Raw genomic sequence first — 20034 nt, 5'->3', positions numbered from 1 at the left:
TTTTTTTCTGGTAGCGAGGCCAACATGATGGGAATCACGTAGTAATCAGTAAACCTCCACAGCGCACTAGAGACATGCGTATGCCACGCCGCCCCATTATAAAAAGTATTACGCCGCCCCTGCAGCCCGAAGAGTCGGTCGTAGAAGCCGTCGGCGATCTTTCCATTGGCCACCATGAGATTAAAGGGGAGTGGCTCGAGAAGGTGAGCCAGTCCGGTCGGGTCACGGGCAGGCCGTTCTCCATCTGGTATCGGTGTATTGCCTTCACAATGTCGGCCTTGACCTCATCGTCGGGCAGGACGGCGGGGCTGCCGTAAAACACGTTGGTGAGGAACCGGTCGCCGGGCAGCGGGGTGGAGTGCATGGCGTAGATCCCCGGCAGGTCTGGAATTCCGTGCGGACGGCCGGGCGCGTGGTTGACGAGGGCGGCTCCGGGGTCGAGTCCGGTATTGTTGAGGACGCCGGTGTAGTATCCGTTGGCGAAGAATTGACTGAACAAGGTGCGCTCTTCGGCGGAGATGTCGTATCCAACTAGATTGGCGAGGACGGGCGGGATGGTGGAGAGAAGTTTCTTGGCGATGACCAACTTGAGGCCTGCGGGCGTTTGGACCGCCACTCGAACCTCTTCGGGGAGAGATCTATCCATTCCTACGACAGTAGAGTCGAACAAAACATCGTGCGCCAGGCCATCTGCAGCCCTGCGATAGAGCTCCGTAACAGAATGGCAGTTGACGCTGAGAAACCCCTGCTTGAGGCTGCTGATTTCACCCGAGTTGAGGTATTTAAAAAGGTACACCATGCTGATGTCCAGAAGCGGCGCAGCTCCCTGATTGTAGCGAAACACCTGAGGTACAAGGTCGCCCAGACCATATTTGGCCACGAATTCGCCAAAGGAAAGCAAAAGGTCCGGGTGGACGGGGTAGGTCATGTTGAAGCTGTCCTGGAGGGCCGGGAACTCGCTCAAATGACTCGAATACTTATCCAGCGCAACCGCGAATGCCGCGGCATCTGGCTCGGTGAAGTCCACCACGGTTCCGGTCGTGCAGTCCACGAATGTACTCTTGGGTGTCGATGCTGTAGTGGCTGTCATCAGGGAGAGGTTAAACCGCACGAGGTAGTCAGTGACCGTGGAGGTGTAGCAAACACCACGCCGCCGATATTGACGGGCGTCCCCGACGGCGGGTCGGTCCAGGCTTCGGCGTGGCCTCCAAGCTTGTCCTGCTTTTCGATGATCATGACGGTCTTGCCGTGGTCCCGCAGTCGCATTGCGCTGTAGACCCCTGAGGAGCCGCCGCCGATGATGACGACATCTCTGTGGTAGACGTCGCGCGAGTCGTAATCTGCAGGATCAGTCGCGCCACACCGAGGGATGCTTCTGGTGGCGGTTCCCAGCGTGATGAGCGTGGACAAGACAGCAAGGCTTAGGTACTTCAACATTATGTCGTGGGGGTGGTGTTCATCAGCATTTGTGGCGTGGCGGCTTGAAGTCACACATGCCTCAATTGAAAGCGGTATTAGAGGCAGAGTCGTGAAGGAATTCCATTTAATGTAGACTTGTGTGCCGGGCAGATATAAGTGTGCAAATACGACCTTGTTACAAGTTTGTCATAGGCACGCACGTGGCGTATTAATGCCGGCTCGGATAGCAGCAGTACCGAGTGCACTGGCAAAACGACTACTGTATCCGGTCTGCACCAGGGGTGGCCAAATGCAGCTAAATATGCTGGTCATCGAGGTTATGATGCGGTGTAGCCTCATATCGACTTACAAGTTGCAGCTTGAAAGGCAAAAGCGAATTTTCGAATGGGGACATGAGAAACCGAGATTTTAAGTACAGTGAAAACAGTCCGAAGACTGACACATTCGGTTTCAAAGTCTTGACAATTACTTGACGGGTTGGATTCACGTTATGTTTCCACCCGTTATCTTTTTCCCGTTCCCTGGTAATGCGGCCCATGTCGTAAATCTACACCGTTTCTATATAGTTGACGCTATATGAACTATATGCAGGGCATACACACGGTATTCCCCTGTCAATACTAGCATGATCATGCAGTCAAAGCATGATGCGAACTACGGCTTATGATGAGCATCACTCCTTCAACTTTCGTCCCATCTAAGCGGCCCGGCCACGATGTAATATGTGCCGGTTGTGGGTAACTAGCTGACCCTAAATCTCCGACTCAAGCTCGTCACAGAGCTTGGCGCGGGGTCGGAACACTAGATTTGGCCCATCGTGCTGCCCGGCAAAGATATCGTACAGTTGATACTCGCCGGGCCTTCCTCTGCCATCGATACGGCCCCTTTTCCCCCGCACCCAGCTCTCCTGCAACGCCTGGAGCCATCTCGAAATCAAAGTACCACAACGTCCGCGCCAGCGTCAGGCTTGCTTCTTGGTAGGCCATCGATTTACCGAGACACGCACGATCTCCAGCGAGGAATGGGTGAAAGGCTTTCCGCATGACCTCACGGGTACTGGTCCCATCCTCCTTCTTCCCCGTTGTGGTGACTTCTCCAGGGGAATCAAGCCAGCGCTCGGGTTTCCAGGTATATGAATCCGGAAAATAGTCCTCATTGTGGAAAAGGGAGTAGAGGTGGACACGCACTTGCGTTCCGCGAGGTATAAGGTGCCCGTCCACGGTCCATGGCTCGTCGCGCTTATCTTCGAGATTCATCTGGCGCCACGAAGTGCTTGTGGGCGGCGGCGACATACGGATCGTTTCATCGATGCAGACCCGAAGGTATTTGCAGCTCTTGAGCTGTTCGCCGGAGCAGATATCCTGTCCTGACCTAAACGTAGACCTGATCTCGGCCGCGAGCGCAGAGTACGCCGCCGGATTGCGGGATAGGTAGAAGAACGCGGCGCTCATGGCAGCCGATGTGGTATTGCCGCCGGCCAGGATAAATAATAATAAAGTTCCATTTTTACGTGCGATAATTATGAGTTTTTAATAACGCTTAACGTAATCCACGGTCGAATTGAACACACGGTCGAATTGAACACTCGAAATCGTATAGAAAAACCGTCCGTGCGTAACCGTGCATTTTAATGAACCTTTATTCAAATTAAACCGGGTTTTAAAAATTAAACTTTTTATAAAGCATATAATAATATTATATTTTTAAACTTTTTATAATTATTTTATTTAAAAATAAATTTTAAATATTTAAATTTACAGGGGTTATTTTAGCGTATTTTAGTTTATAAGCTTGAATATATTAAAAAAAAAGAATAAAAATCGTATATTATTATATATTTTATATCGAATATAAATTTTAAACCCCGGTTTAATTTAAATAAAAATTCATTGAAATGCACGGTTACGCACGGACGGTTTTTTTATACGATTTCGAGTGTTCAATTCGACCGTGTGTTCAATTCGACCGTGGATTACGTTATATAAAATGTTCGAGTAATAATATAAACGTTTTACGCGCGCGCGTTATTTTAAAAAATAATTTCTTTCTTTTTTAAAAAATGAAATTCGCGGTTTAATTTTACCTTATATTAAAATTATCGACGCGTATAAAATAGTTCTCTTTTTAAAAAATTATTTAAATTTAAATTTTATTAAAACTATTCAGCTTTAATTAAATTTAAAAGGTATATCGTATTAAAAATCTATTTACTATTATTACCGTACGCTTTAATAAAGTTCCACTTTTACGTATAATATATAACGACGCGATTTATAACTCGGGCGGCGGGTGCCAAGATATCTAGAGTCACCCCCACCCCGAACGGACTCCACGACGGCCTGTGCAAGTTTTCGGAGCGACCGACCTGGAGCAGGCGCTGGTGCTGGAGGCTAACAGAGTGCAAGATGATGCGGTCCGGCGGGAGCTAGATTTGTTGCTGGATAAGTATTGTGACAGTATCCCTGGCTAGCTAGACGCTCCTCGTAGGATTGGCTTTACGACGACCACCATGGTTTAACAACCCCGTCTATTTAATTTATCGGTTCAACAAAGCTCTTATATAACTCTAGTTTTCGAATACCGCGAGTCGCAAATATAACTAATCTCTTACCAATTCGTTTTGGGCACCCCAGGATCAGCCAGCCCCTTGACCGATCGACAAGGGTTTCAAGCCAACTGGCACTCAATCAAGCTCTCCGCCCCATCGCCCCCGCTCCATACATTCATAATACGCAGCCCCGCGGGCTCCAGAAGCCGGCTCCAGTCGGCCAACGTCCGCTCTTTCGCCGAGAACTCGATCATGATCATGACGTCGAGCGCCGTGGCCTGCCAGTCCGCCCCGCGGTCCGGGATGACGCACTCATTGACCAGGAGCCGGCTGTAGCCGGGCTTCATGGCGGCGACCACGTTTTTGAGGATAGAGGCGCAGACGTCGTCGGGCCAGTCGTGGAGGACGGAGTGCATGTAATAGGCGCGAGCACCTGCAAGAGGCGAGGTTAAAAGAGTCGACAAAGCAGGTAGGGGGACTAGGGAGAAAATGGGGAAGGAGCTTCTCACCTTTGTGGGGTTGCTCCGTGTGGAAGTCATAGGGGACCCGTTCGATTCGTGAGTCTAGTTGCTGAACATGGTCGATGACCACGGGCAAGTCTTCCAGGATCAGCTTGCCCGGGTGGCGGGGGTGCTTGGTGAGGAACTCGGCGAGGTCGTGGCCGGTGCTGCCGCCGATGTCGACGAGGAACGGGGCGTCGTGGCTGGTGTCTGCGCCCTTGGCCAACCGCTCCTCTACGGGGTAGACATTTGCGTCCACTGTGAGACGAAGTTAGTGCCTTGCTCACAAGATCCGAGGAAACCATCAAGGGCGAGGGAGTCGACGAAGAAAGCTCATACTCCAGCTGGGCCGGCCTTGGTGGTAGCCGGCCATGTGGTTGTTCAAGTGCGCGCCGAGACCCATCGACCGGAGCCACGTGAAGACGTCCATATCCACTTTCTCGGCGTGCCGGAGGGCCGTGTCGGTGTGGTTGAGCACCATCTTGTTGTCGTGGGCTTTGGTGAACTCTCCGAACTTGCTTAGGGTGTTGAAGAGGCCGTTGATGCTTGAGGTCTGTCAGTCAGCTTTAGGGGTATAGAAACTTATGTATGCAGAGATATCTTACATGCAAGGGTATCCATCGCCGATAATGCGCAGAGACATGGCCCTACTGAAGTTGGTCGGGGCGTACTCGTCCACGCCGGTCTCGATTAAGTAGCCCATGGAGCCGAGGTGTCTCATTAGACGGGCTATAGAATCATTTACACCCACGTTAGACAACCGCGTCAACCATGATGTTGGGTTTTCACGAGATATAACCTACCCAGAAGTTTCGGATCCATCTTAGTAGCTTCAGCACACTCCTCGACCGTGATGGGCCCGTCCTTCTTAGCCATGACGTGAAAGACGCCCGCCTCGTACATCATGGTAATGCCGACCTGAACCGCCGGCTGGGCCCAGATGTGCTTTATCATGGTCTCTCGCGGCGTCTCCAGGGCCTGCACCAGGGCTCGGGCGCTGGCGAGCAGCTGGAGCCGGCTGTCATAGTCCTGTGGTGTCGTCGACAGATGCGCTCCCTGGGCGGAGATCTGATTCAGGATGGCGGGAACACTGGGAAGGTCGTTGGGGGAGGTGGCAATGGATGCGTTGGGCGCGGGCGAGGCGCCGTTGGGGATTGTCATGGTGGTCAGGTAGCTGTTTGTGGAGGAGGGAGAGGCTTGATTGGGTGAGCTATAAGGAATGTGCGGACATGATGCCAAGGAGGACCAAGAGGGGAGGAATATGGGAGAGAAAGTAGGAATCTCGAGTTCCCACTCTCGCTATCTCGCTGTGGGCTGGTGACACGAACTGGCCCCTGGCCGCCTGGTATCTTGTCTGGGGCGGATGGGTCATAGCCTTTGCAGCTCGGTATGGAGCTTGATTCCCAGAAACGGGTGCTGATTTGCTCAGCCGTAGGTCTACGGTAGTGGGTGGGCTTGCCCGGTAACTGGAGCCCGGTTCGCCTAATCGCCGAATGCACCTCGTGATTTTCGGCCGGGTGCTGGACGGGTCGTACCACCTCCAGTCGACTGAGAAAGCAGCCTACCACCTGCGTCACAATGAGACCGGCATTTTCCATTGAGATTATGATAGACGGCATAATGGCATACTTATGTTTCGTTGTTTAGCTTGGTATTGCATCCTTTTCTTTTTCTAGCTATGCCACAAGTGCTTAAACGACTCGATGGACGTGGAAATCGCATGCTGTAGGAGTACCGATCAGCCCACATCGCTGCCCCGGGTGCATTGACCCATGCATTGGCATGTCAGCTACTTTCCAGGGGTGAAAATGGGAGGAGGTGCAGGTAGATGTGCACACACTGTGTCCAAGTCCTGCTTTCTCTGGCGAGAACCCGGCGGTTTGGTCTGACGATGATGTTGAGCGAAATTGCGTGTCCCACTGCCACTGCACCTCAACTGTAATCCTTCCGAATATTGTGGTTCTGTCGCGTTTTGTGGCCCCTCCCGCATGGACGCCATGGCCCAGATTCCTATCCGGCAGGGCTGGGCGGGCGGTCGGGTGCAACCCTACCTGCATGCGAGCGTCTCGGTTCTGCATGCTAAGAAGGCTGTTTTCCAAGCGAACTTCCTTCACTGGGGACTGGTGAGAACTGTTTGCGATGGAGTCCTTGTGGTCGTTCCACTGCCATCAGATCGACCTCGAGACCATCTACGCAAAGGAGTGACTGTGCCAGTATTTCACCACGCTACCCTCGATCCATGACGACCTAGAAAATGCCACGCAATGACAGAGCGTGTATCACCCAATCAAATGGACTTTCTAGAAACATAATAAATGGTCATATTGAACTCCGAGATACATTTGCAAACGTGGCAAGCCGGTAGATTCTCCGGGAACTCGTGCATGAAGAAACGCATGCATCCTTGCACAACCTACTGCTTCCATTTATAAGAATCAACGCCACTCGGATTTGCCATCCCCATCAACTTACCGATCTCGTGGCTAAAGCCGAGGGCGTGTTTGTCTAATACATACATATGTTCTTGGAAGAAGTGAGTGGCATATGCTTGCCCCTTTATCGACGTTGGGCAAGATGTCTACCACCAATGATACACCACCGCTGCCCGACTGGTATCTTCAACAAGACAAGGGCCCGAGCATCTTGGCCGCCATCATCACGGTCACGGTGATCGGGACCATCTTCACCGTAGCCAGGCTCTATGTGCGACAGTTTATTCGCGGCAAGTTAAGGGTCGACGACTACCTCATCTTTATTTCCATGGTAGGAAAAGCTCTCTATGTAGTCTATCGTCAACAAATCCACCAATTGCTCCCACAGCTAACGTACAATCATCTCTGAAGCTATGTGGATACGTCTCCGTCGCCTTCGGTGTCCTCGCCGTCGAATCCGGCAACGGCAAGCACTTCATCCTCCTCGACACGGCGAAGAAAGAAGGCGTCATCTTCTGGACCATGGTCGGCTTCGTCCCCGGCATTTTCTCGTTTGCCCTGCCGAAGCTGGCCGTCGTCTTTTTACTTTGCCACCTCCTGAGCCCCAGCCGGCGGCATCGTGTACTCCTATGGATGATGACGGGGCTATGCGTCACGGCGCTGACCGTCGCCATCTTCACGCTGTTTTTCCAGTGCTCGCCGCCCTCGTCGCAGTGGGATTTGTCGATAACGGAGAAGAAATGCATCAGTAAATGGATTCATATCCAATACTCCATTGCTGTCGGAGGTAAGCTTCGCACCCCTGTCACTCACGCTATGGCACCTTGACAAAATGCGAAGGGATGCTGACTGTGGATCATCGCCAGCTTACTCTGCATTTGTTGACTTATACTTGGCCCTTTACCCGACTATTGTTCTTTTCAAGCTGCAGATGTCAAGTACGTCACAGGCCCCTCCTTTCTGTTTCGTTTGTCTGTTCCACTGCCTGAGAAACCGGCACGGCAATATACCATGGCACAAACTGACACCGGAAATAGCAAAAAAGAAGATTGGTCTAAGTGTGGCTTTGGGTATCGGTTCCATGTAAATGAACCAGCTGCTATTATTAAATAAAGAACATGTGCTGATATGAGAACAGCGCATCCATCATCGCCATCTACAAGTGTACCCGGATCTCGACGTTTACCAGCCCAGACTTTTCATGTACGTCGCAAAGCCTGCTTCAAGGGTCACTCAATGATTGGAATATTTCACTAACTCAAAACAGATGACTGTCCCGACTTAATAGTCTGGACCGTGTAAGGAAACCCCCTTCCCGACGGGAACCCCTACATTATGATGAACATCCCCATCCTGACAGCCCACCTTGCAACCAGTGTCGAGGGCAACTCCCTAATCACAGCCACCTGCATCCCCATCCTCAAACCCCCTGGGCGACAAGCTCCTGGGCAGCCGCGCCTTCTCCAGCAACGACTCGAAGCGACGAAGGTATCACGATCATCCAGATGATAACAAAGATCCCATCCAAACCATCGGGTCCGGCGACATGGAACTGTCGAGCCAGTCGCGCCGGGGGCGTCGCCACCGCAACAAGAAAGGGGGAGTCAAGGACCCCGACGCGGATCTTCTGGTGGCGACCTGCCAGGACCGCGCCGAGACGGAAAGCCAGGAGGAGATCTTGTGTTGCGACCAAAAAGACATGCAGGACGGAGACGGTGGAAGCGGCGCGAGGGGGAGGCGGCAGCAACACTCCTCGGATGACAACACCCGCGACTCGCAGTTGCCAACGGATGGCATCTCGAAGACCACGGTTGTTGCGGTCACATACGGCCAAGGACAGCCTGGTGATGCGTGGGGTAAAGAAAGGAGGATGGGCGGCCCCTGGCCAGCGTCCAGGTACGAAGCTTGAGGAAATAGGGACGGGCCTGCGATACCTCTTCTTTTCTGCATAGTCTTATTTCTCAATCTCTCCCACTGTTCATTGACTGGTGCGGAAGTTCATGAACCGTCTGCGCCGTGAACTACAGCCACGTATCTGCGTAACAATATTATAGGCACGGGAGTCTGCATGTGATTTGTCGTACATGCATTGCATTGTTTGTTCGCTCCTTCAGGAGCGCGACCAACTCGCCACACTGCGGATCGGATGCAGTGGATTTCCTATATCCTATGTCAATACTACCTAAACCGCAATGTGATTATGCCATGCTACTGAAGGGGCTGCGGCGGCGATTGGCAAAGGGGCCATTTTCGCGATTTTGGGTAAGGGGGAGCGGGTGTTAGGGGGGACTACTTATTAAATCCAGTCCCAATAGAAAACCAAGTGCGGTTGAACAGGCACCAATCGTCTGTCGCTTACACGCTGGCTCTTGTTTCTAAAGGGGACGATGGTGGTTGTCATTCCAGGGCCTGAAGTGCCACTGACTGGCGGGGTCGCACGACCCCAGGCGCTAAAGAACCACGCTACAGGTCACTGCGGGCATTTACCTGGGCAGCTGTTGGGGCTGCTTGCCTGCTAAAACGCTTGGTGGGGGTTGCGGCATTACTGCCAAGTACATTCCTCTCCGAGGCCGACGCTCACACTTCGGTCCGTTAACACGCCCTCAACGACCATCACGATGGCTGATCGCGCTCCTGGATGCCACATTGCCCTTCTAAGATAGGATTGGATCGACGGGAGCGGCAGATCCCCCGCTCTGACCAGAGAACGACAGTTGTAGCAGGTCCAGGCATCTTGTCAACCTACTTACCCATCCCACGATGATCTCGAACCAAGGCTGCCCGATCAACCACTCATTGAGAACGTAATATGGTGTTCTAGCTAACACAGGTGGACTAGATTGCGCACCCTCCCTCTCAGCCAGCTTGCTTCGCTCATTGAGTACTGAGGCCTCGTTTTCTGGCACCAACTGCATTTACCGACGACAATTGATGGCTTGAAGCTCGTCATACCAATATCGATATCCCAGCGCCTCTTCCGACTCCACGTACGGGCGTTCATACGACTCGTCGAAAACATCCGTCTCAATTCCGAACCCCCAGGCGATCCTCGTGCCCTGGCTGAACGCCTCCGGGCACGGGTTCCCACCGCCCCGGTAGAGGAAGTCATCCGCGCTGGCCCAGCGGGCTCGCCCGTCCATCTCGTGGTCCGCGGGCTCACCGATGGTTAGCTTGACGTTGTGCCATGACAGCTCGGCACGGATCCGCTCGAGCAAATGGCCCATAGTCTCCAACCTAGTTTCGGCATTGCTCTCGATGGCGTCGATTGCGCTGGTACTATTGACGTTGTTGTTGTTGTTGTTATTGCCGCTATCATTGTTGTTGTCCGCGAAGGGGCTCGGATAGAGCAGCTCGATTATATGCCCGAAGAATCCGTTTCTCATGGAAGAAGTGGTGACGGGGTTGGTGTTGGTGGTATTGTGGGTAACCGTAGGGCCTTCCTTGAAGAAACAGAGAAAGCTCAGTTTCACTGTCTCGAGCACTCCAAGCGGCAGATCACCCAGAATCTGCAGAAGCTCTTCCTCGCGGACATAGAACCCAGAAAGGCTGAAGTGTCGCACGCAAGACAGACTAGCGGGCGTGAATATGGTTCGCAAAGGAACGGGATACCCGTCCCCGTCGCAAACCAAGCCGCCGGCCACGTCGGTGCGGATGCTGAGGGACTGCAACTTCGCAGCCGAGAGCGCGCGCGCGAGATGGCCCCGGGTGAATGCTTCCCACCCGTAGCCCTCCTGCCCGCCGACCATCAGGTCGAGGTGGAGGTGCTGGAATGAAGGGCGAGCGACGATGGTGGTGAAATCGGCCAGGGCGCGGCAGGGCTCCTCGAAGACCCGGACGTTCAGCCCGGTCGCGATCCCGAAGGCGTCCACGCGCAACTCGGCCAGCTCGATATCGGGGTAGCGCGCGACGATGGACGTCACGACGCGGAAGCCCGGCCAATCGTCGCCGTCGTCTTCCCACTCCTCGGCCTGGGGAACGCCGTCTTCCTCTTCCCCATACACCGGCCAGCCGCGCGGGATGAAGTAGTTGAAGCCCGGCGGGAAGGCGCGTATCATGGGCGTCTCGAAGAGCGGATGAAAGAGGCGGCCGTGCGCGGCCGGCGTAACGGTGATGGTGCGCGCGTTGGGGAAACGGCGGAGTCGCCAGGCATTCTCGAGGGCGCGCACATGGGCCCCCGAGCGCAGGACCTCGCGCTGCTGCGCGACCAGCTCTTGGTAGTAGACCCAGCATTCGGAGATGCGCAACATCGGGCGCGTCGTCCACTCCGCCATTTCGCGGCGGCACAGGTCGGCGGAGATGGTGGTTTCCAGACTTTGCTTGCACGCGCGCCCGAACCAGCGGGGGAAGCCCTCCCCCTCGTCGTCGTCGTTCCCGCGGCGGCGCCCTGTGGCGTCGTCGACCTCGCCATAGTAGAAGCCGTCGTCCGAGGTGCCCAGCCAGCTGTCCCAGTCCCGGGTCGCGTCTTCGACGAGGAGCGCGTCGTCCCAGACGATCTCGACGACTTGGTGGCGGAAGACGTCGTGGGCCGCGACCGCGTTGAAGACGGATAGGTTGCGCGGGTTGGCGGACAGGAAGACGCGGTCGAGGCGCAGCGGCGCTGCGGCCTTGAGACGGGTGCAGGACAGGCGCAGGGTTTTGATGTCGCGGTTGGGGAGGTGGTGGGTGATGGCGAGCAGGATCTCGGTGGGGCAGTTCAGCAGGTGGCTGCTTGGTGGGGGTGGGGGAGTGGTCGACGACATGTTGAATCGCGAGTTGGTTTTAGACGCAATCTTGTCAGGGTTGCATCAATCATATGCTCGTCTGAAGTATCCAATACATTGGTGATATAAATTTGAAGCAAATCGAATTCGATCACTTTCAGGCAGGTCAAATAGCCATCGATAGTCACGCGAGTGTGGATTTTACGGCACATGCATTCTAGGCTGCAGTTCCTTAGCCGCCCAGGGGCTAAGATCAACTAAAATTGGTAGCCTAATCTGCGACAGCGGACTTCCAAATAGACGACATACAAGATCCCAATGAATGCCAAATCGCTCCCCGCCACCAAAAAGTCCGTTCAAACGAACCAGGAAGAAGAGAATTCAATGCTACGCTTAAGTCGATATATTCGCATGGGCAGTACATGCCCAGCGCTCGTCAATTACTAGTTACCTGGGTACTGTACATGTACGGACGAAGCATAGCGCTTCCGATCCAGGAGATGGTATCTCGAACTTGAGACCTCGTTTTCTTTCGAGAGGCTGTGTTTGTGGCTCTGGCGTTGGGCTGCTGCTCGTTCGCTGCAGAATCAGCCTAGCGGGAATGCTGGTGCGCATAAGAGGCTGTGCTACTTTGCGTCGACAGGAACACTACGGGAAATAACAACATGTAGGCCGGGCGTAGCTCATTAGTAACAGTACGACGTGAGCAATTGCATCGGACGAGGAATGCCTCGCGTAAAGAGTCACCGGACACGTGGGGCTGACCAAGATGGCTAATTTCACATCTCGGACAATAGGAGTGAACACCATCAAAGGAGCCGATTAAGTAGCGATTGAGTGCTCAATTGAGGCTTGGAAGCATGACAGGTTGCCGGTCATTCTCCTCAGAACCCCTGCTTTGGTCTTAGGACGTGTTTACTCTAGTCAGCCAGCTTCCAGCTTATCGGCCGACGCACGCACCTCTTCAGCCAGCTGATTCAAAGCTTATTCGAATCTTATTCGAAATAAGCATTAACTTTTCGGGAGATCGAGCGTACGTTAAGGGCCGAGCGTAAGCAATGCCACACTCACCAATTTTAACGCACGCCGGTTCGAGGACCGAGCGCGAACAATACTACATTTATTATTCCTACAGCACCCTTTATAGCGCCCTTTACGCCCTATAAAGCCCTATAAAGCAGTCGAAAAGCTGGATCAGCCGGCCTAAGGTCGGCTGTTTCATTTAACTAAGATTCGTCGATATAATTAAATACAATTAGCCGGTCCCGAGACGAGACAAAAAAAAATAAAACGACGGTTAGCCAGCTTTTTTTACTTTTAGCTAAGGGGTCGAAGTAAATACACTGCTGGATTTTCGGCTGATATATATAAAAAAGGGGGGCCGTCACCGGACATATACTTCTAGCCCCTTTAAGGGGACGTGCGCGGCCCAAAAGTTCAGCTGGCTGACCAGAGTAAACACGCCCTTACTGACTTCCGTTTTAGATTGGCTGATTTGACCCAAGTCCGTTTCTCATCGGCTCGTAGACCATCGATATAATGTATCGTACCTATTGTACGTATTGAGGACAGCATTTTCGAGTTCAAAGAGGTATCTCAGGCTCCCGTGGTAAGTTGTGTGCTCCCGCTCCTTGAAAACAAGAAATGGGCAATGTGCATAGGATGCCAACACAAGACATAAATCGGTTTCCTATCTCTCATCCAGTACGTGCCGTCCGCATTTATAGAGTGGCGTGGTCTCCTGTCTACCGACTGAAAACGTGAAGAGCGAGTTAAGATGCAACCCCTTCTGGCGCCCTCCCCCTTCGCGCCCCCGCCTTTTGCTCGTTTTCCCACCTAAATTAAATATTTTACTAGTTTTATATAAAATTAACGAAAAATGGCAATAATATACCGATTTTATATAGAAATAGTATTAAAATTAAGTGAAAATATAAAGTTAAGGTATAAAATTAAATAAATTTATTAAGGTAAATATAGCTCGTTTTATAATGTTATATATAAATTACTAGTAAAATATAAATCGAAATAACCTTTTAAATAAATTATTTAAAAATAATGTTCAATTTTAAATCTCGAGAATACTTAAAAATAAAACGTAATATACTCATTTTAACTTTTATACTATTTTATTTATTAAGTTATTTAAATATGAAAATTTAAATTAAGGTTTACTAAGAAATTCTAAGCGGGAGTATTTTCTCTTTTTAATAATTCATTAAATAATTTTTTAAAGCTTTAACTTTTAATTATTATTATGGTAAAAATGGTAGAAATTACATTTATAAAAAGATTTTATAGTTTTTATAATAAATTAAGATGATATACCGTGTTTTTAAAATTTTAAAAATAAAAGAAAATATAAAATATCTTCTTAAATAAATCTAATTTTTTAATTAAAAAACCTTAAATATATAGTTTATTAAATCTAAGCTTAAAATATATCTTTCCTTTATTTTATTTATTTTATCCTCTATTTTTAAACTAAAAAAAGTAAAATGGTGCGTGAGGGGGGAGGGCGCCAGAGGGGGTTGCATCTTAATCCAGACAGCGAATGCTAGCAGTGGTCGATCTCCGCTATCAGCTCAGTAATGTGCAGAATCGACATGACGCATGCATCGAGTACATGAAGCTGTGGAGGGAACCTCATTGGCCTTTGGTAATGGCGGACCATCCAGAACCCCGGCAAGGCAACCTCTCAAGGCGTTCTCTGGTTCTAAGCCATCTTCGAGACTCGGCAATTCGCCGTACCAATAACACAAGACCGATTGGGGAAGATCATGCAAGTGAACCTACCCCTCATTCGCAGCCATAAGCCCCCAGAGCCTGCCCAAAATGCCAACTAACTTCACCCTTCTTTTCTCTGAGCACACCACCAGCAACTCTTCGCAGCTCACAGGATCGTCACATTGAGGCGAATCCTAACCAACACGGACCCATTCGGTGCCATCGGGCTGGCATCCTCCATCATCACCTTCTTCGATTTCGGTGCCAAAATCGTCAAGACTGCCAATGAAATCCATGCCTCGGCCTCGGGCTCTAGCGACCACAATGCGGACCTAGAATCCCTCGCGAAGATGGAAACGCTGTCGCTGGACCTCAAACCTCTCAAGGGTCCCTCGGACATGTCTGTCAGCGAGAAAGCCCTTCTCGAGGTCTGCACCGAGTGTGAAGGATTGACAGCAAGTCTTCTAGGGGTTCTCAACGACCTGAAACCCAAGAAACGGAGATCCAAACGCAGCAGCACGGCGGCTTCAGTACGCACTTTCAGAAACACGGACAAGGTGAAAGAACTGGACTCGAAGTTGGAGAGATGCAGGTCGATGTTCCAAATCCAACTTGGGAGAATAACACGGTATGTTGGCTCCGTCGTCGATTTATATGACTTCTCAATAAGATGCAACCCCTACTGGCTGCCCCCCCTCTGATTGACCCCTCCTGATTTCAGATGATTCTAGAGCCCCTAAGCAATAATAATAGTATATAAAGGGGTCAAATTTTACTCGTTTCCTAATTAAAGTAGATTAATCTCTTCCTCTTTTTTTCCTCTTTTTACTACCACTAATATAACTAAAGAAGTACGCATTGCGCAGGCGGTCCAGGCCGTGCTGGCCGGCGGAAGCATTAATCGTGCGGCTAAAGACTATAACGTTAATAAGGGCACCTTTCGCAACCGAATTAAAGAAAACCTTAATAAAAAAGAGAAATATAAAGCTCTATAGTTATTCACCTCTGCCGAAGAAACCTTTTTAGCTAAATAGGCCTTTTTTTAAGCTAGCCTAAACTACGTATTAACGCACCGGCTGTTTCGTATATACGCTTAACGTATCCTCCTTACAAAAGGGGTCGATCACCTTATTAACAAACAATAAGTGCACCGTTTTTTAAAACGTTATCCGGCCTTTAAAACTATACGTGCCAAAGCGATAAATTTTCGGCGTTTCGTATACATATTAAACGGGGTTATACGAAAGTTTTTTAATCGGCTTAACATTATTATTATTAATAGTATACCCCCTCGATAAGTCTCGGCAATATATATTAGACGGAAGCAAAAAAGATCGATAATTCGGTCGAACCATCGAATAATTGAAAACAAACTTTATTATTTAAATCTACGAGGTCGAATTAATTTAGCCGAACCTTTATCGAGGGGACGCAGCTAAGGCGCTACGGTATAGATGATCCGATGAATAATCCGATAATTATTAACACCGGTCGCGCCGGACTCGCGTAGAGCCAGTACTACCTGCGAAGCAACGTTACGGCGTATAACTAAGGACTTTAAACGCTTTAAACGCGTCCTAGCAGCGAAAATGGCTCGAAAAGAGGTATCGAAGAAAGATTAAAGTATTTAAAGAAACTAATCGTTAATTTAATAGCCCCTAATAGTAGGCGTAAAGAGATTTTTTAAGTAATTAGGGAACTTCGTACCGAAGCGATTAAACTACGACCGTACCTCGATAACGACGATAACGCGCTAGTAACCCGCGGGGAATTACGAAAAATAGTCGGAGAAGTTATCGCTTAAACTACGTAAAATTTTAAAGCTATATAAACTAAGTTTTAAGTTTAAGTTATATTTACGTTGCGTAGTAGCGATTTTATTGCTTAATAACCGAAAATTATCGTCCTAGCCCGCCGAAACCGCGAAGTAGTAATTAAAAGCGTAGATTAATTTAACGATATTTAAAAAAGGAGGCCAATAAATATCGTGTAGAGCGTTAATATAGTAATTAGGTATAGCGAGGCTATCGTAACGAAAAAACTACTTAGCGGCGATATCGTTTTTATTTTTAAAGACGAGGCGAAGAAATATGTAAAAAATAATGGATGGGTTTTAAACGCTTTCGGGATTAATACGTAGTTTATTTATAGAGAACTCGTAGTTATCGCGAAAGGGGTTTTAATAAAAAAGCTGCGGGATACTTACGACGAAGCCGCGTTATTACGTAATTTACTCGTAAATAAATATAACCCGAAAAAAGATTTCGAAATGTAAACGTAGCCTGCCGAAGAATCCCGAAGTACGCTACGCTTTCCTTATTCTGTATACGAGCTCCGTTTAAGCTGCGAAAGATTTATGCGATAACGGCTTAATATAGGATTCCGAGATTTTCGATTACGAACCGTATAACGCCAGCCTCCGTATCTAATAATGCTACCGCTGCTACGGCTACGGCTACGTAGCTAAGTATTATCGAAAGCAGTAGCGATATAACTACTACTCTACAGCAGCACATTTTAAAGGAAACTAAGAGTGCCCCTAAAAAGGACTACGAGGTAGGAAACGTTATATTAATTACGGCAGGGAATACACGGCGTAGGATTACGGCTACCCCGTAATAATTTAGTAGAGAGAACGCGTAAGAAAAGTTTATACCTACCGGCCTCGCTAGTTCGAAGTTCGTAACACCGGCGATAGTTCGGTAGGAATAGGGCGTTTATTATTATCGACGACGTTCTTTATTAGCGATAGAGAAGGGTATATAATAGTTTTGCGGAAGAAAAGCCGCTCGCGATTTAATTCGATAGCGAGTAGTTAAAGTAAAGAAATACGCTCGTAAAGCCGGCGCGGTACCGTCGTTTTTTTATTAGCGTAGAATATTATTATAGTTTTATAATTATAAGCTTACGAATAGTATATTAAAACATCGTAGTATTAAAAGTAATAACGATATTTACTTTAATTAATTAAAAGGAGTACGATATATTAATACTATAAAAAGTATAAACGAACCCCTGTATGTAAACCGCGTACTATTTAAAAATAGCTAAGTATCGAGTAATTTACGGCGAGGGCCGAGCGGCTATTTATATATATAAACGCCTCGATATCGTTAAGTTAAAGATTAAGGTAGGCCCCGATTAGGCTGCCGTTATAATACCGAGGGGAAAAAGTAGCCGCTTTATTATATAGTTTATATATTCGCTAATCTAAAAAACTTTTCGATAGTGGAGCCCTCTAAGCGACCTCGATGCGACTTTGTACCCCGGGCGATATTTACTCGTTAAAAACTTTAATATATACTATCCGCTCTGGAACGTATATGGCAAGAAATCGTACGGAGTAAACAACCTTTTTGCTTTTACGGACTAATAAAATTTAAAGCTAGCCACGTTATATAAAAAAATTACGAAACGACGCTACGGATAAAGAGATTCTACGCTAAACCTAGCCTAAGTAACACGAAGAACGATAATTTTATATAAAAGAAACCCTGGCTTAAAAAGTTTTAACTACAGGGTATAAGTCGTCCGCGTCGAATTAAAAGCTAACTCGCTACGAGGTAATAAAACGAAAATAAAGGGATAAAACTGGACGATATTAAATAAGGGGCTAGCACGGGCGGAAACCGGAGCACGTTTAACCGATATCGCCGAACTAATAAGCCCGAAAGAGCTGAATTAAGTTATTGATAACCTTATAGGCGACCTACGAAAGATTACCGATATAGCAGCCCTAAAAAAACCCCTATACTGGTAAAGGTACGCCCTGGTGGTTACCGGAAGTTTAAAAAGCGTAGATTATAACGAAATAACGATACCGAGCTTATCTCGCGGTACCCTCGTAATACACTTAGAATTAATACACCGAGTCGAAAACGAACCTAGAAAGAATCGTTTAAATAGCGAAAACGAAAAGCTAACGCTACGCAGTCGCCGCTGCCTCCCACGATTTTAAAACACTTTAATCGCTCGAACGATAGGCCCGATTACGGAGCTGGACGCTACCACAGACAGCGGGAATCCCAGAATTATAACGTAGCGAAAAAACTATTAACGAGGCGCGAAACTACGACGAGAAAGCTACGCTCTTTTCGGAGAAGTTTTTTCTTAACCTAAAAACTAACCTTACGGACTTAAATACCGTACCGAACCACGCCCCTAGCTTTACCCTTATCGAGGCAGAGGTAACGGCTAAAGAAATAAGAGATATTATTAAGTAAACGGGACCCTGGAAAGCTCCAGGGGAAGACCTTTACCTCTTGGTTTCCTTAAAACGTGTAGGGAACCCTTTTTCCGGACGTTAGCCGGCTTAGCGACAGCGAGCTTCCGGCTTGTTTACTTCCTTAAACGTTTCCGTACGGCAAAGGTTATCGTGATCCTAAAGCTAAATAAAATAGTAACTGAAAAGTAGACACTTAGTAAATAGAGACCTATTTTATTACTTAGTATAGTCGGGAAAGTAATAGAGATAGTTATAAACCGGCGAATTACCGGAATAGCCGAGGAGTACTCGTTTTTACCTAAAGGCTAGATAGGGAACCGGATATAGCGGTTTACCGAGCTGGTTATTCGATTAGTTATCGACGTTATCCGTATAACGTAGTAATAAAAAGGCGTCGCTTCCTTTTTCCAGCTCGATATTAAAGGCGTTTTTGATATAATTAACTATAAAAAACTAATTACTACACTTCGCGAGAAGGGATTGCCGGATTAGGTTTATCGATGGGTCGAGAGCTTTATTACGGACAGATCGGTCTATCTTTATTTCGACGGTAAGTCGTTAAAAGGATTCAGCTCCGCGCTAGTGTTCCGCAAAGCTCCCCGCTATTACCGATCTTTTTTATTCTTTATATCGCTATATTATATAAGGAGTTAAAAGCGTACGAGTAATTTATTATCGTCGGATTCGCGGATAATACGAATCTTATTACCGTAAAACTAAACTACGTTACGAATTACCGAAACCTAAAAAGAGCCTGGGAGATTTATAGCCGCTGGGCACGCACGAGAGGGATAGAGTTCGAACTTAAAAAGAGCGAGCTTATTTATTTTATTAAAACGCGAAAAGCCTATACGCTATAGGTACGCCTTGGAAACGCTGTTATAACGCCGGTAATTTTTACGAGATTCCTCGGCGTTTAGCTTTATCGGAAACTATAATAGAAAGACTATATTTTAAAAATTAAAGCGAAAATAGTAACTTAGATATTAATTTTTATTAAGCTCGCAGCGTTAATTTAGGGATATTTAGTACGAAGGGCAAAAGAGTTTTATACGAAAGTAATACGTAGCGTACTCGCGTACGGAGCGTCGGTTTGGTATAGAGTGGGCGATACCGAAAAAAGGCCAGCCTTTAGCCTTATAATAGTCCAGAACTCTTATTTCCGGACCGTAATAGGGGTATATAAGGCGACCTTTTAATGCTATTTAGAGACTGAAGCGGTAGTTCCCCCCCTCGACCTCTATTTAAATGCGAGGGTAGCTAGCTTCGAAATACGCACGGAGATTACCGGGAAGCTATAATTTCTACGCGGCGCTTATATAAAAACGGTAGAAATTATTAATAAAGAACGTAGCGTAAAGAGAAAGAGATAAAGGAGACTTTAAGGGGCTATTAGCGAAGCCCCTACGATTTTATGGCTAAGCGACGCTTAATTAACGTTAATTAAATAATAGCTAAATAGTTAAACGGTCGAATAAGCGCT

At 48.4% G+C, this 20034-nt stretch overlaps 5 protein-coding genes across 5 annotated transcripts; 2 read left to right on the top strand and 3 right to left on the bottom strand.

Annotated features, from left to right (window-relative positions):
* Positions 1–34: 34 nt before the first annotated feature.
* PG986_014003 (FAD dependent oxidoreductase) lies at positions 35–1437 on the bottom strand (the record flags this gene model as incomplete). Its single annotated transcript, XM_066850225.1, has 2 exons — positions 35–1058; positions 1127–1437. The coding sequence occupies 2 exons, from the start codon at positions 1435–1437 to the stop codon at positions 35–37; spliced, it is 1335 nt and encodes a 444-aa protein (XP_066694368.1).
* Positions 1438–4086: 2649 nt separating this feature from the next.
* Positions 4087–5628, bottom strand: PG986_014002 (uncharacterized protein; the record flags this gene model as incomplete). Its single annotated transcript, XM_066850224.1, has 5 exons — positions 4087–4400; positions 4477–4725; positions 4807–5012; positions 5073–5196; positions 5271–5628. 5 exons carry the CDS (start codon positions 5626–5628, stop codon positions 4087–4089), a joined length of 1251 nt encoding a protein of 416 aa, XP_066694367.1.
* A 1413-nt stretch (positions 5629–7041) lies between these two features.
* On the top strand, positions 7042–8170 carry PG986_014001 (uncharacterized protein; the record flags this gene model as incomplete). Its single annotated transcript, XM_066850223.1, has 5 exons — positions 7042–7230; positions 7311–7686; positions 7766–7837; positions 7937–7982; positions 8038–8170. 5 exons carry the CDS (start codon positions 7042–7044, stop codon positions 8168–8170), a joined length of 816 nt encoding a protein of 271 aa, XP_066694366.1.
* A 64-nt stretch (positions 8171–8234) lies between these two features.
* PG986_014000 (uncharacterized protein) lies at positions 8235–8793 on the top strand (the record flags this gene model as incomplete). Its single annotated transcript, XM_066850222.1, has 2 exons — positions 8235–8387; positions 8464–8793. Coding segments are annotated over 2 exons (483 nt in total), but the record flags the coding sequence as incomplete, so codon positions are not given.
* Positions 8794–9814: 1021 nt separating this feature from the next.
* On the bottom strand, positions 9815–11638 carry PG986_013999 (uncharacterized protein; the record flags this gene model as incomplete). Its single annotated transcript, XM_066850221.1, has 1 exon — positions 9815–11638. One exon carries the CDS (start codon positions 11636–11638, stop codon positions 9815–9817), a length of 1824 nt encoding a protein of 607 aa, XP_066694364.1.
* Positions 11639–20034: the final 8396 nt, after the last annotated feature.

The sequence above is a fragment of the Apiospora aurea genome, assembly GCF_038362705.1.
Source record: "Apiospora aurea strain CBS 24483 chromosome Unknown utg000009l_segment0_segment0, whole genome shotgun sequence".
NCBI lineage: Eukaryota > Fungi > Ascomycota > Sordariomycetes > Amphisphaeriales > Apiosporaceae > Apiospora > Apiospora aurea.
Note: the sequence above shows the minus strand (reverse complement) of the source record. Positions and strands in the feature narration are given on the sequence as shown.